Source organism: Opisthorchis viverrini (genome assembly GCF_000715545.1).
Source record: "Opisthorchis viverrini unplaced genomic scaffold opera_v5_275, whole genome shotgun sequence".
Taxonomy (NCBI): domain Eukaryota; kingdom Metazoa; phylum Platyhelminthes; class Trematoda; order Opisthorchiida; family Opisthorchiidae; genus Opisthorchis; species Opisthorchis viverrini.
Window position 1 is genome coordinate 460,848 of NW_008751936.1, and position 13,593 is coordinate 474,440.

Genomic DNA, 13,593 nt, shown 5'->3' on the forward strand with positions numbered 1-13,593 from the left:
GTGTTGCGCGTCTATTCTTTTTTTGTTGTGGGGGGGGGGGCGGGTGGTTGGATCCAGCTGGATTCCAAATAAGTAGCTTGGAGGTCCTGAGAAATGTTACTTTAAGTGACAGAATCATATGAACAAGTAATGAGAAGGGGTAAACGAGCCTTCCACTTCCTGCCTAAGCAATTCTTTATCGGGCATTCCAATGTTCTCGTTTGGTAAACATGTCCGTCTCTTGGAATATTTGCTTTCGTTCAGGTGTGAACGATACTCATCCGTGATAAGTTATGAAACGTGCAGGCATAAATGGAACAGACGTTCAAAATAGTCAAATAGAGCAGAGTAGATGTTTAGATATTTTTAATGTAGACTTTACCTTGGCGGTAAATCTATGCCGAACGGTCAAGAACTGAATGTGCGGGTGACAGGGTTGGTCACTGCAGTTGGATATCGATCGCCTTTCATGTTCGGAAGGGTTTTGCCCAATGACCTTGAGACGATATAGTGTCACACGATAAATCAATAGAAGAATGCGTGTGTATTGATTCAGCAATCTGGGCGATCAGGTGTGCTACTGCACTGTTCGTATGTGCTTTCAGCAATGTGCTTTCACTCAATGACACTAAATATTGGCTTGATGAAGGTAGGGAGTCTTAACTTACCCATTTCAGAGACAGTGTTGGACACGTTGCAGTCTTCTCCCTTAACGAGCATCAATGTCACATCAAACATGCGATGTGTCCTTATCTTGTCCAGATACTGAACATGGCTTTCGTTCATAATTCACGTTAACTAAGCTGGAAGAAAGGGTATACCGTCTACCGGTCGTTCCATTCGTTGTACAAATTGATGGTACATCGGTGTACTGAGGCGCGTTTTCTATGGTGAATTGGAACGCCAAGTTACAATTTCTCAGAATCACCCACGTCATAGTATGGATAACCTTTTTCGTCAGAAGTGCTCAATCGGACGCTAGGATGCGTCTTAGAATGAAAAGAAAAGAAGGGAGCAGACCTGGTTACGATCTGTCACAGGCAGTCTGAGATACCCACACCTGCAAACGCCCAGTCAGACAATCTGGAAAGTAACTCCACAGACATCCATCATCGACCATTTGCTGCGACGGCTCCAGCGAAGCCCAGAAGGGTCACGGGAATTCCATCCTAGAGGGTGTACTGCACCAGCAACACACAGACTCCTCGTAATCTGCTTCAATCCCTTCAACGGGATCATGCGTTTTCCAACTCACGGTTTGCGCTATTCTGAAGGAGAACGACACTCGTCTCGTTACACAGTGCTTTGGTCTGCTTAGCACATGGCTGAGGTTTTCCTATGTCCTCCGTGATTAAAGTGTCTTCCGCACACTCAAAAACCGGTTTTCTAATTACCTCATTACAAATTCGTTGATATCATTCGATATCAATGCTTCTGAGGCATCGGTGTTAAGAAATCTGAAGACACCTCACATCCCCTCTCTTCAGTGTCCATAAATAATGGACGGCAAAGCAAGGTCATAACAGAGATCCAACGCTGGTTCCCGGGATACCATCGATTTTAAATGGCTGTGAACAGCACAAATTGAATGAACAACCGGGCTTCCTACATCTCTGAGTTTATGAGCAATCTACAAAGGAAAAGGGTGTCATAGGATCTCAGGAGAAATTCGGGGCATGCACGCTTGATAACCATTCTCTCTTGAAAAATCCGGTACCTTCGATTTATGGCCTTGTTCTGTGAGCAGTTACGTTAGCCACTATAGTCCCAATCGCAGTGATAGCTTGCACAATGCATGCGAGTGATCACAACTCAGATGGTCTCCACAGAATCAATAATGGTCACGTGAGTGTTGCGCTAGTTTGACCATTCCTATTGATCTCACACTGAGAAATCAATAAAGATGAGAGAGACAGATAGTTACTATACTCCTAGCGTTTGAATCCGGTTCACCGACAGATTGATTGTTTTCAATGTAGCATGTAGGCGTCCTTTCCTACAACTCTCCAATTTTCTTTCAACAGTTGAAGATTATTTCAATAACTACATCGATCCTGGCGCCTCTGAAGATCAGTCCCCTCCAATCGGCCAAGAAAACGTTGCGTCGGTGACCGGCACACATTCACTCAATCGTGTTGCAAGTGTGTCCATTCCGATCATAGGTGGTGCGGTTTCTGCCACTTCAGAGTGGCCGTACTCACCATTGCATCCGATTATGCAGAAAGATGACGATAGCCAAGCTGAGAACAATATCATCCCAGGCAATCCATTTGGAATCCCAGTACTGGTCGTTGTGACGAAGGTAGGTTGCGGAAATTTAAATTTACACTCGTAAGCTTACTTCAAATTTTTCGAGATACCGAAGTAATTTTATACTACTTATACCGTTTAAGTAGTATGATATTAATTTGCTCGGCAGAAGCATCTTTAGGATAGTGAATATGTGCAGAGATCGCAGTTTCGAAAAATCTTGTTAGATTATGAGGCAGTAGTTTAGTTATGCACTGACTGAATGGTAACTCGCCCTTACCGTTAAACGCTTCATCACCCATAGTCACTTCTACTGTTCTGAACACAAGCCACTTCAAAGTATGGAGATGCCCGTCAGCTGTACATTATGTGAAATTGCTCCGCACGTCTGAAGGAAGACGTTCAAGATAAAAGGGTTCCGTCTGCAAGGTGAAATATACTGATTGAATGAATTGAATTCACAGCGCAAAAATGGAGTTTCTTGGAACCTCTGTCGATCGAGTTGCAATGTGGACTTAAGTTAACCTGTACTGATGTACACCTGTCCGAAATAAGCCAAGCTGATTCGGTTTAAAAACCGCGAATTCCCCTCATATGTCTATCATAATGCAATCTGATTCAAGTTACGTCGTACAAATCGCCGTATCGAAACATTATGGCGATCGATGGCATCCTTTACCTCTTTGTGGATTACACCGGAACTAAAATGTTGTCAGGTAATTTACTTCGAATCGAACAAATTCGGATGAAGGTCACCCTTTCACTCCTATTATCAGGCGGACGCTGGCGTCACGTTGGAGCGGGAGAACGGTTTCACTGATGAACATTTTGACGTGATCCAATACCATTTGCGAAAGGCTTGCCTTCAATGTATCCTTTTTCCTCAGTTATCCAAACAAAGTTTCTACAAACGCACAAAAGACCTAACATCTCGTCGATAAGCCCGTTCACCCGAATAATACATACATACATACATTCATACGTACATACATACATACATACATACATACATACATACTTACATACATACATACATACATACATACATACGTACATATATAAATATTTGATATTTCCCTAAATTCTTAACACATCACACTTAAATTGGGACTCGTCTTCGGACGTCGTCAGATCGCGCCGGTTTAGTGTACGTGTCGGCAAAGGAAGAAATCAATACGGAACTATTGCGACGGTACCTGAAGCACCGGCTCTACGCTACACCGTTTCACACTTCGGCACTGATGACTGAACCGACAGCCCTATTCATGTAAGTAATGATGATTAATTTGTTAAATCTGGGGGCGACATGGCCCAAGTAATTTGGGCGTGAATTTACTGACCGGAAGGTCCGTGGTTCGAACCCGCCCTCTGCCTCCCGACTTTTCCTGTCTAGGCTTGGGCAACCTGGCAGTATCCCAGCCATCGTGCTTCCTTAGAATGGCGAGGTTGCTGCGAGTGCAAAATTGACAACGGCCCTGTGCTATTTAAAGTGCACTTTCTGACATTGATCCCAGCTATCTGATAGGCGTTTAGTGAACACCCATCAACATCGATTGTGGTTCTAGGAAATGACCGAACGCTCATCATATTCCGTCGTGCTTCTATGACGCGCCTGAATACTACTCAGCTTTTTTCAAATTGACTGGATGATTGACTAGCCTGGATGCTTGCCAACTTCCCCGTTGAGATTTTGGTGGAGTTTTAGGGTCTCAGAAGGTTCTGGAATCTGGGTGTCAGGAATCTGACCTTATTGATAGCAGATCTAACATTTCTACCTGTTCCCCACCCCACTTGAAAGCCGAGGACAATGGCCGGTAAGTGAAGCGGAAACACTCATGGGCCTTTGCCCGATCTGTGAGCAGAGACACCCCAGGGAATCCTGGATTGATTTTTATCAGAACCCGGCTTGATTGCTGATGCAGTGGTTCTGTACTAGAGTGAGAGGTGAATCACTTCGAAATGCAGCCACACGGGGTTGGAATTCGTGCATCCGTAGTTTTAGTTACCCTCCGAAAACGGAGTGTTCGATCCAGCTTGCTCGACACCCTAATCAGGTAGAACAGATCGGCTGACTTCAACGGTAACCTGGTCAATTGCAAACTAGAACACCCAACGAATCCTTCTTGTCAACTCACCACCTGGCAAGCACACATTCCCAAGTCATTAAACAGATGAACACTCGCGCGATCGCTTGCAAGGAGCCTGTGGATTACACTTTGAGCTTTCATTCTGACGAGTCGAGTTGTAACTGTGTGTCACTACCGTGCTGGTGAATGAAGAAAGAATGAAAGAAACACCACTAGGGATGAGGTAGGGTTAGATGGTACGGAGTTGGTTGCTTCTTCTGTGACTGGGAACCCTGATTTTAGTTTGCATAGTCCACGCAAATGACAAGTGCAAGTCCTGTACATAAGTATTTTGAATACTGGCCTGCAGTGAGCGAAATTCACTGAATGTGATGCGGCCCTGAGTCTGAGTGCAATTCACGAAACTCCTCGCGAACTCGCCCACACCCGGCTAACAGTTGAGGCCACAAGGCGCCAGTTGGTTAATTAGCTTTCACTGGGCAAGAAATGGCCCTACCCAACTTTCAGTCAAGGGACTCACATAAATATTGATTGGCTGGTTGGGTGATGAATTCTCAGAGAGAAGTTTTACCCGTTTCGTAAGGTTTGTTCTTCTTTGAGTTACTTATATAATGTTGGTAGTACGGGTCGACTTTTGGAGTCTATCAGTCAAGATTTTGTTCATTGGGCGGACATTGTCGTAATGGCACTGCAATGGTAGAGCCTTCATTGCATCAAGATCGTTCTTCAGCTGTAACACCCATTCGGTGCATAACTGCCATGCCACCAGAAGGAAGTAAAAGGTTGTTCAAACCTACACAGAGAAAGTCAAGAGGCGGAGGTCGGACTCGAACCACGGACCTTCGGATCAGTATATTCGGGCTCTAAACACTGATCCATCTGCCTCCCCCCCACGTGGGTCACGTCATTCATTTACTTATAGGTGGCGTCAAATGTCCATAGAAATGCAGACTTAAGTGTCAGGTCCATACCTCAAGATGGCGTTCAATTATTGACCGGTTGGTACGTGGTTCGAACCCAACCATGTCATCTCGATTGCTGCTTTCTAGACCAGGAAAACCTGGCATCATTTGCGCCCTCGCGCTTTCGCCTTGATGCACGGCAGTTCATCACCAAATGGGTGCTACAAATGAACGTTTCTCTGCTTATTTTCGCGTTCACAGCAGTAATTTACTCGGCGAAGCAGTCATATCTCCGACGGATTGAAGTACGTCCTTAACTAATGTCGCCACACTGAACGGAAAGAACTTCACGTAGTTGGGTTGGTATTACTCAGTTACTCAAAGTATTCATGGGAGTGTATTGAACCAATCTGTTCAGAGATGACTCCCTGCTTTTGATCAGTCGTCTGGCATGGTAAATGGAAGGTCGAATGCGCCGGATGCATGCTCCTGAAATTCAGCTGTTTATCTCCAGGAGAATGCGCGCCATCAAGAGTTTGAAACTTGACCCGCTGATCAGACTGAGGCAACCAGACACAGATAGGTGTGACTAATTTGTTTCAGAAGCCTTGGAGGAAAAACCCACTAGGAGGTCCTCTTTGGTTCCATCTGACTGATACAACACAATCTTTGGAACAGATACGGTGTCATATTGAGGTGAAACTTCCTCGTTGAGGCATTCAGGAAACCATACTTGGTCATTTACTCTGAAACTTTCCGCGAAATTACATCTGTTAGAAGGATGAAATAAGAGCTTCAAAAAGGGGGCCAAAACTGGCCAAGCTGGCACACTTGAGTGTGCTGCTGGGGAGCGCTGGCGCAAACGGTTGAAAATTGCAGCAATCAAATTCTTTGACGGTTAGAAATAGGACAAAAGTGTGGACGCAACAAGCAGGTTTAAACCCATATTGAAAACTTGTCTGTCTGGCTTACCATCCAGATTCGTCTCGGTGAGTTGGTTCTATGGTATATTCAATCTCCGACTGTAAACGTATTCGTAAGGTTCCTTTTGACACACACCATCAAGCCCATGTGCGATACAAACATCAAAAGCAGCCGAGTCAGGTCAGATATGGAGCAAGGTTACCAGAGGTTGTAACCCATTACTGGTCTGGAACAAGGCGCCATTCAATTTAGCTAAGATCAGAGTGATGTAGCCTCTAGACAAAACGCAGTCGATTTGGACCGTTCGGTCGCAAACGTTACATCACCAGCCTAGGTCGATGGGACGTCGATGTGTACGCGTTAATCATTGCTAAGCTGGTTCCTGTATATGTTTTGCTGAAGAGGGGATGTCCTCTGACTGGCCGTTCAGATGATCAGTTCCTCATGTTGGACGCTTTGTTAGCCCCCTGGCTGATCGGAGTCCGGATGAACTTCGACTTTAACCCCTCCGACTCATTCCATTTGACCTTTGACGTGTTGATCCCATAGTTACCATTCTTGTCACCTGACCCCCTCCCCGTAGGCGTCAGAAAAGTACAAATAAGCCCACTAGCCTACCTACCGACGCTCTACGATATCCTACCAACGTACTACGCAGTGATTACACCACCCCAGTTGTCGACGAAAAGTTTGTAACTGACAGCCCAGCTCATCGAACAGTCATCTTCCGTACCTACCCAATGTGTACTTTATGTACGGACTGCATGCTTGCTTACTGCTCACCTGGCCACGTTTTCAACCAACTGACTTCCGGTGGTATAGGTTTCTGTTTTGCACCACAGTTTTCTCAGTGTCTTTATTATCGTGAACCCGAGTCTGGATAGCCGCTTGACAGCCTGATTCCATCGGCCAAACCGGCCAGCCAATGAGCGTGCGAATCAGCTGATCTATTGAACACTGACGCGTACAGGCGTGTCACGTGCAGCAGAAAACGGGCTGTTTATAAGGCTCTTATGGAAAGGCGAATCAAAAAGTCATACTAAAAGTAGAAGTCACCTGTCAAGGGCAAGTGAGGAACAACCAATCAAATGTCTTAACGAAGAATGTTATTCCTTTGGCAGTTGTGCAGCTGGTTCTTCCATTAGTCCCATTTCCGAATTTTTAAGCAACTGATTACCGCAAGTGCCGCTCCATTGCTATTGGGCATTTATCGATCCGTAAACTACTGCATCTCATTATTGCATTCTACGCCGCAGACCATGTGGATGGGACAATGCACATCGCATTGAACTTCTCACGAGGAACCTACCAGAAAAATGCCTCAAGGAGAAATTTGTCACAAGTCTGCCACGACCGAAAACTATTCGCGGAAAGGCATTTTCAAAAGGTACGGATGGCGTCTTTTGCGGTAATAAATATTGATTTTTCAAGTTTACTAGCAATCCGGTTGTAGGGTCGATTTCTTTCCGTTCCAAGACTGCCGCGGGTAAGCTTGACCAAGGACACACGCAAAATCTCTTGCGTCACCGCTAGACCTGGCAGCATCAATCGCTGCTCCGTAATAACTGTTTGCTAAACCAACTGAGTTACTGAGGTCCCAAATCTTATCAGTCTGCAGTCTGACGTAATTAAAGAGTAGAAGTATCTAGCCAGGAGAATGATGGTCAATGAACGGTCATCATACAGTGTGAACACATAGCTGGCCGTGAGCAAACAGCTTACCACTGGAACTCAGACCAGTTGTGCTAGTGTGCCTGGCGGTTCGTTGAATACAGACAACCTCAACTTGCTGAAAAGGCTTTCCATTTAGTGAACACTCTTCATTATGTGTCAATCAAAACAGCAAAGCTTGCGTTCCAGATCAATCTGCACACCTGTTCGTTCGACAATTTCATAGCAGAGTAGTTTATCAATTGCAGTCCGCGTTTCTCCAAAGGAGAAAAAACGAGTCTCACCTGGAAGGCACTGAATCCCTCTTTTGTGATGTTTTCAGTCAACTGAATTTTTGTGGAGTTTTCGTCCTGCAAGCAAAGTTAAACTGCGTAGAATTTCCCGTCAAAATTACCAAATTTCTTCACACTATCGCCCAGACTATGAAAAGCTCAGATGCGGAGACAGTTTGCACGATATGTTAGCGTTTTTAGATGAAGAGCTAGCCAGCAAGTGACCAAGTGATATGGATGCTGAGGTTAAAGGATGAGGGGGGCATTTTTGAGATCTAAGTGCTATTTATTCAAACTACTCATTAGCCGCTCATGGCCGAACGGTCTGGTATTCAACTCCTGGCTGGCCATCAGTGCATAGCTACTCGATTTCCGAACAAAATGAACATGGTTTGGTTGTATGCCCCATACTCTCGTTTTCCGTTGATCAAAACTGTAGCAGCTGGAACCAGTGTGCCTATGGTACACGGTTTATAGCTGTCAACTTGAAGTGAATTGATCTAGCCGGCAGGTTGTTAGTTCGAATCTGTCAACAGTTTCGTGTGCTGCCAAATTCTGATGACTCTCAGCTAGGATTAAGAAGCTGCACAGTGCTTTTCGGCTTTTTGCCATAGCTGGGCTTCACTAAGGGGAACAAAAATTTTGATTTAAACCTGCAAATTTTCCACGAAAACAAGGTTCGAACTACTCAATAAAACCCGGGTTTAAGGTATATTCTAGACCGTTTAAACAAATTTTCTCATTTGAACACGAATTTTAACTTCAGTTAAGCTTTTTCATCCAAAATGGAACAAAGCGACTGATAGCCAGGATCCCGTCTCACCTATCTACTACTTCACCAAACGGAAGAGAAATTAGGAATTTTGTCTTTTCGGGGCGTGACTCTCTTTCGGTTCGGAATTGTGAAGCATGGAGTAAGTAATGCAGATCGAGGTCTTCAACGACACCACTATAGAAAATATTTTTTTATAATCTCTTAAATGTGTCCTAGAATCACTGTGTCATATTCTGACAAGTTGTATGACCGTCCAACCTGAAGCTCGTTTTCGTGAGTAGCGATGGAAGCCACCTCGGCATTAGCCTGATACTATTATTTTTGACTACTAAGAAATCTTAAGTAGTTAATATTTTGCATTAAAATGTGTTCTAGTGTTACTGTTCGCATGAACCATCCCTCTTTCGTTCGGCGCCATACTGAAGTCCAGTAATTCTGATGACATCAGTTGCAAGCAGGTAGCTACCAAGCTTCATCTGGCGGAGAGAAAAGAAAAGAAAAGGTTGGGCTTTTTTGAAATCTTTCTCTATGCCAGAGAATTAGAAAGCCATTCCTGAAGCTTTAGAACGATGTTATCCATTCATAAAGGAAGCTACTTACAAGGTTTCTGGGATCTCCTCAGCAGCCAATGAGCGATTTCGCCCTTCTTGGAGCTCATCAGGTAGGTGCAGTCCTTCGAGTTTCTGTCAACCCACAAACGATAGATACACTTGATTCTCCCGTGAAAACCAAATTGATTTGCATATGACTGTATTTGTCGAGATGTGATCTCTTCTCCTCAGTATCATTAGGGGGAGTAATACATCAGTATAGCACGCGGGAACTTAAGTGCAGTGCCATTATAAACGAAGGAAACCTTCGCAATGAGTGAAAAGAATGGGGTAGGGATAGGTAGCCGGAAGAAGCTCTGTGTCCTTACAGTGAGGGATACTGGGTCAAAGTTCACCAAATTGAAAGAAAATTGTCTATATATGTGTAATTAGGTGTCTAGGAAATGGTCACTCTTCTATTGGGTATTCTCCAGAGCGTTCTCCACTTTCAGGTAAGAAACTTGGACCAGGTGGAACTCCAATAGTTGAAGAACCCGTTCCACTGCAGACTGTGGAAGATGAACAAACTTTTCTCGCCCGCATACAGGTTCAGTTAGCTAACCTGAATACCCCAGGCGTGGGTGCCACTATACCTACTGATGGGTCACAATTGGTGAGTTGTTGTGTCATTCTAGTTAAACGAGGATTTTTTGCAAAACAGAGTCGCTTAGTCATCTATCCAGACACCCCGCTCCATCCAATCGATGCATAGAGCTAAACGGGATGAAAGGTCGTACCACTTTTTGTCTTTTTTAACAGTTGAATGTACTCAAGTTTTCAAAGAATCCTTTTCGTTTCACCATATTTTATCCCACTTTCGCGCCAAATAGTCCGTTTTAAAATGCGACTCTGGCAAACGCGGTACGAAGGGACGGAGAAGGATTTCTTTGAATTTTTGCGTAGTCTTACCATCGGTGTTACCTGTCAATCATTGTTCTACTTTTCTATGGTTTTTTTGTTGATTGTTTGCAAACGTATCACCATCCAAGAAATGTTATCTACGATAAAACAGTGAGTAAAATTTCCTGACAGACCGATGTTAGCACACTGTTACATCCCAGTTACTATCCCAGTTATCTCATGTATCCACAAGCCAACAAAATGAAAAATTAGCGCTCGAAGCTGGATGAAGCTGGCCTAGCCAGAAGCATCATCACCATCGACAGCATGACGACAGTGTTCAACACCGATGTTTAGCTACGTACCTGGGCGCTACCGTACCTGTACGTGGGCTGGGATGCTGCCGGGGCGCCCACACCTGGACAGGAGGACGACTAGAATCCTCAACCAAGGCCTTTTTTTCAAAAGCCTGACGGCAATTTATCGGTCTTTGGCGAGAAATACAAGTACGTTTCCGTTTTTACGGAACCAATCGCTACACATGTTCCGATCCCCAACCTGGACATCCAGAAGACTGTGTACTTCAGAGCTCTAACCATTGACCTAGTTAGTATGACAGTGTAGCACGGGCATCCCCCGTATGGCCTAATTGGTCGCTGAGTTACACAAACCGTTGAACCACAGTAAGGTCTTCGCTAACCAGAATACTGGCCTTGAGTTTCAGTTTTTACTGGGCCACGTTCAGGTATGATTTACCGGCAATATTCCTCGAAAGACTGGTTAAATTTGCTTTACGAGATCAAGAAAGTCCATTGTAGCTTTGATATCTTCTGATTCGCCAATCTGTGATATCTGCTGCCGGAGAAAAAGACTCACAGAAGGGAACACAACAGCTAAACGCTGAACAATCAAGTGCGAGAGCGTTAGTGCGTGCGAGTGTGAATGCACAACTTTCACAAACTATTCATGGGACGGGCACTGTCTGAACTTGGTCCAATGCTGGTGCACGTGGTGTGGCCTTGGTACGAGGCTACGACTTGTTGCACCTTCCGGGGGCGTAGTCTGACCTTGATCAACACTAACTCGCCCTGTCTGGTTTGATACTGTGGGGGGCTGCATATTGAGGGGGCGTTGTCTGTCTGGTCAATGCCTAGCGGAGCTGAGAGTCTCGGTAGATTTCGGGCATTCGGTGGTTGCTTTCAGGAAGCTGACCTTCCTGATAATTTTGATTAGATTAAGCGATCATTGTTGCAGCTATGAGTGAGGGAAACTCCTCAGGCGTCACGAATCGATCGTCTTTAAATCTCGCTCAGTTGGCTAAATGATGAGTCACAAAACCAGGGAGTTTCATCGATCGATGGAGATGACAAAAACGTTTGTCGTTTTGAGATAGCTCCATCATAAAAAAAGGACAGCGCCATCTGAAGCAAGGCAAACCTTTTGATATCTACTCTTCTGACTCATAGATGCGTATACAGCGTAAAATCTGAATAAAGGCGGTGAAGCAACCTGAGTAGTTCCGTTTTGGATCACCCCTTGGACACAATGGTCAAAACCGATGTTAGAGATGTTCTTTAGACCAACTTATGATGTATGCATAGACTTTGCATACAAGAATCAATTGGTACAAATGTCGAGTGCACAAGCAATCACGTGACCCGATAAATTCCTACTAGCTTATTCGTCCAGACCATCGGTATTGATTTGAACTGGTCGGATTGTCTGTTTCTGATCAATTTCGTTGGTGCTAAGTCTGAATCAGACAAACACGTATCGTGATTGTTATCTTATCCCAAGTGATGTCAGCGCGTGGGCTGAATAAAAAACACACCAACCACCGTTGAATTCAAGCTCCTCGGCGTATTCCACGATTTGTCGTATTACACAAAATTTATTGTACAAAATGCCAATGGTTCAGGCAAACTGTGCGGATTTTGATAGAGGTTTTGTTCTGTAAGTGAAGTCGATCTATGACGCAAAGTATAGAGGCATTACAAAGGTATCTCGCCCTTATAGGGGATCATGAACAGTGCGTATTTCGAGAAACTCCATTAAGGAGTCTCAAACCCGCGACCTCGTTCGCAGTAGCTCCAAGATCGGTGTGATTAACGTGCACTTAGATTGCATTGGGCAGCATCAGCAATGCAGATTAGAAATAACCGGTGGAATTCAACCAAACATTTGGCCCCCCGGCGAAGATCAGTTGGGATGAATTACCATGCAAAATTTCGTTCTCAGTACTCGGTTACTGAAAACTGTTAAAGTAGTGGGACATAAATCGTGAAATTGGCTTGGCCTCTTGTCGGTCGCCAACCAATCCAATGATGGAGCGGTTTTTTTGAAGGGTGTCTCTGTTAGGCGTCCGGAAGACCGTCCACAGCCTGGATTCATCCAAATGAAACGGTTCATACCATTCTTCTGCGGGCCACAACTGAAGATCTTTGTGACACATATCATACCATCATGAAAGTAGGAACATATTCCACGCCCTCAAAGATGTATTCTCGCTCATCACTGTGAGAAGAACAAAGTATCAAGAGGAACAATGACAATGTGTGGTTGAGTCTCGTGAGTTCAGTCCCTCGTGAAAAACCAAACTAATCTGCAAATGAGTGTATTTCTAGAAAACAGTCGAATTTGGGTTCAAGTAGAACATAAGGTCGACAGAAACTCGGGGACTGCGCCTACCTGATGGGCTCCAAGAAGGGCGAAACTGGTCGTGAGTTGTCGAAGAGTTTTCAGCAACCTTGTGAGTAGTGTCCTTCACGACAATGTGTGGTTGTGTTTGCCGTAGATTGTTGGGCAAAACTAAAATTTATTTGGCGGTTCAGTGTCCACGATCGACTGTGGAAAACTCTGCCACAAAAGTATTCTTATGAAGTCCCATCGTAAAATGAAAACGACGATTATGAATAGAAGGATTCATGGTTCTAGATGTGGACGACGTTGCAGATGGATGAAACTTTTTTTGGCCATGGCCGGCGCATCGATCCAAAGCAGTGGTACAATTTTGGTGGATCGATATCTGCCTGTAACCGTATCTTCGTTTGAAGAACATTTCCAAACCAGAGGCGTTTATCTCTGAACAAGTTCAGCATTAAAAAATGCATGATTAAGCAGAGAGAGTCGTAATTACTGCACCCCTGCGCGCCTGTCCAATCACCCGAAGAATAAAGGAGATCTGAGTTTGTTCTGCAGTTTGGGTTCGAACCCTACGGTCAGTAAGTTCGCGCCTTAATCGCTGGGCTGTCTAGAGCTCTGACGTGGAAAGTAAACAATTCGATCACACGAACTATCATCGCC

At 44.7% G+C, this 13,593-nt stretch overlaps 1 protein-coding gene across 1 annotated transcript in view; it reads left to right on the forward strand.

Annotated features, from left to right (window-relative positions):
- T265_14856 (hypothetical protein) overlaps positions 1–13,593 on the forward strand; it is a gene marked incomplete at both ends in the record, with an annotated part of 43,331 nt that overhangs the window by 27,311 nt on the left and 2,427 nt on the right. The window contains 5 exons of the mRNA XM_009175550.1: positions 2,004–2,281; positions 3,006–3,099; positions 3,361–3,496; positions 7,399–7,529; positions 9,903–10,063. Of these exons, the coding sequence (XP_009173814.1) occupies positions 2,004–2,281; positions 3,006–3,099; positions 3,361–3,496; positions 7,399–7,529; positions 9,903–10,063 (800 nt within the window). The remainder of the gene's footprint in view (positions 1–2,003; positions 2,282–3,005; positions 3,100–3,360; positions 3,497–7,398; positions 7,530–9,902; positions 10,064–13,593) is intronic.